This window comes from Plasmopara halstedii (genome assembly GCF_900000015.1).
Source record: "Plasmopara halstedii genome assembly, contig: Scaffold_42, whole genome shotgun sequence".
Lineage (NCBI taxonomy): Eukaryota > Oomycota > Peronosporomycetes > Peronosporales > Peronosporaceae > Plasmopara > Plasmopara halstedii.
In genome coordinates, this window is record NW_020186963.1 from 730,049 (window position 1) to 730,261 (window position 213).

Below are 213 nucleotides of genomic sequence, written 5' to 3' on the forward strand. Positions count from 1 at the left end.
TACTGCGGCTATCTTAGCGAGGTACAATGCGATTAGCAGTCTGCTGATGCACATCATCACCACCGTCCTGATCAACATCCATCTCCTCAGAGCCACCGGTAGCTAGGTCTTCAGCAATTTCCATATTAGTATCAGGAGCAGGCTGAGGTGATGGAACCGGCGAGCTCAAGTCTTCGTCATCAAGGATGCTCCACTGCATAATACGAGTTCCTG

The 213-nt window shown here is 50.2% G+C and overlaps 1 protein-coding gene across 1 annotated transcript in view; it reads right to left on the minus strand.

Annotated features, from left to right (window-relative positions):
- Positions 1–13: 13 nt before the first annotated feature.
- Positions 14–213, minus strand: part of PHALS_09520 (uncharacterized protein) — a gene marked incomplete at both ends in the record, with an annotated part of 310 nt that continues 110 nt past the window's right edge. Inside the window, one exon of the mRNA XM_024723737.1 lies at positions 14–193. Coding sequence (XP_024571767.1) covers positions 14–193 — 180 coding nt within the window. The remainder of the gene's footprint in view (positions 194–213) is intronic.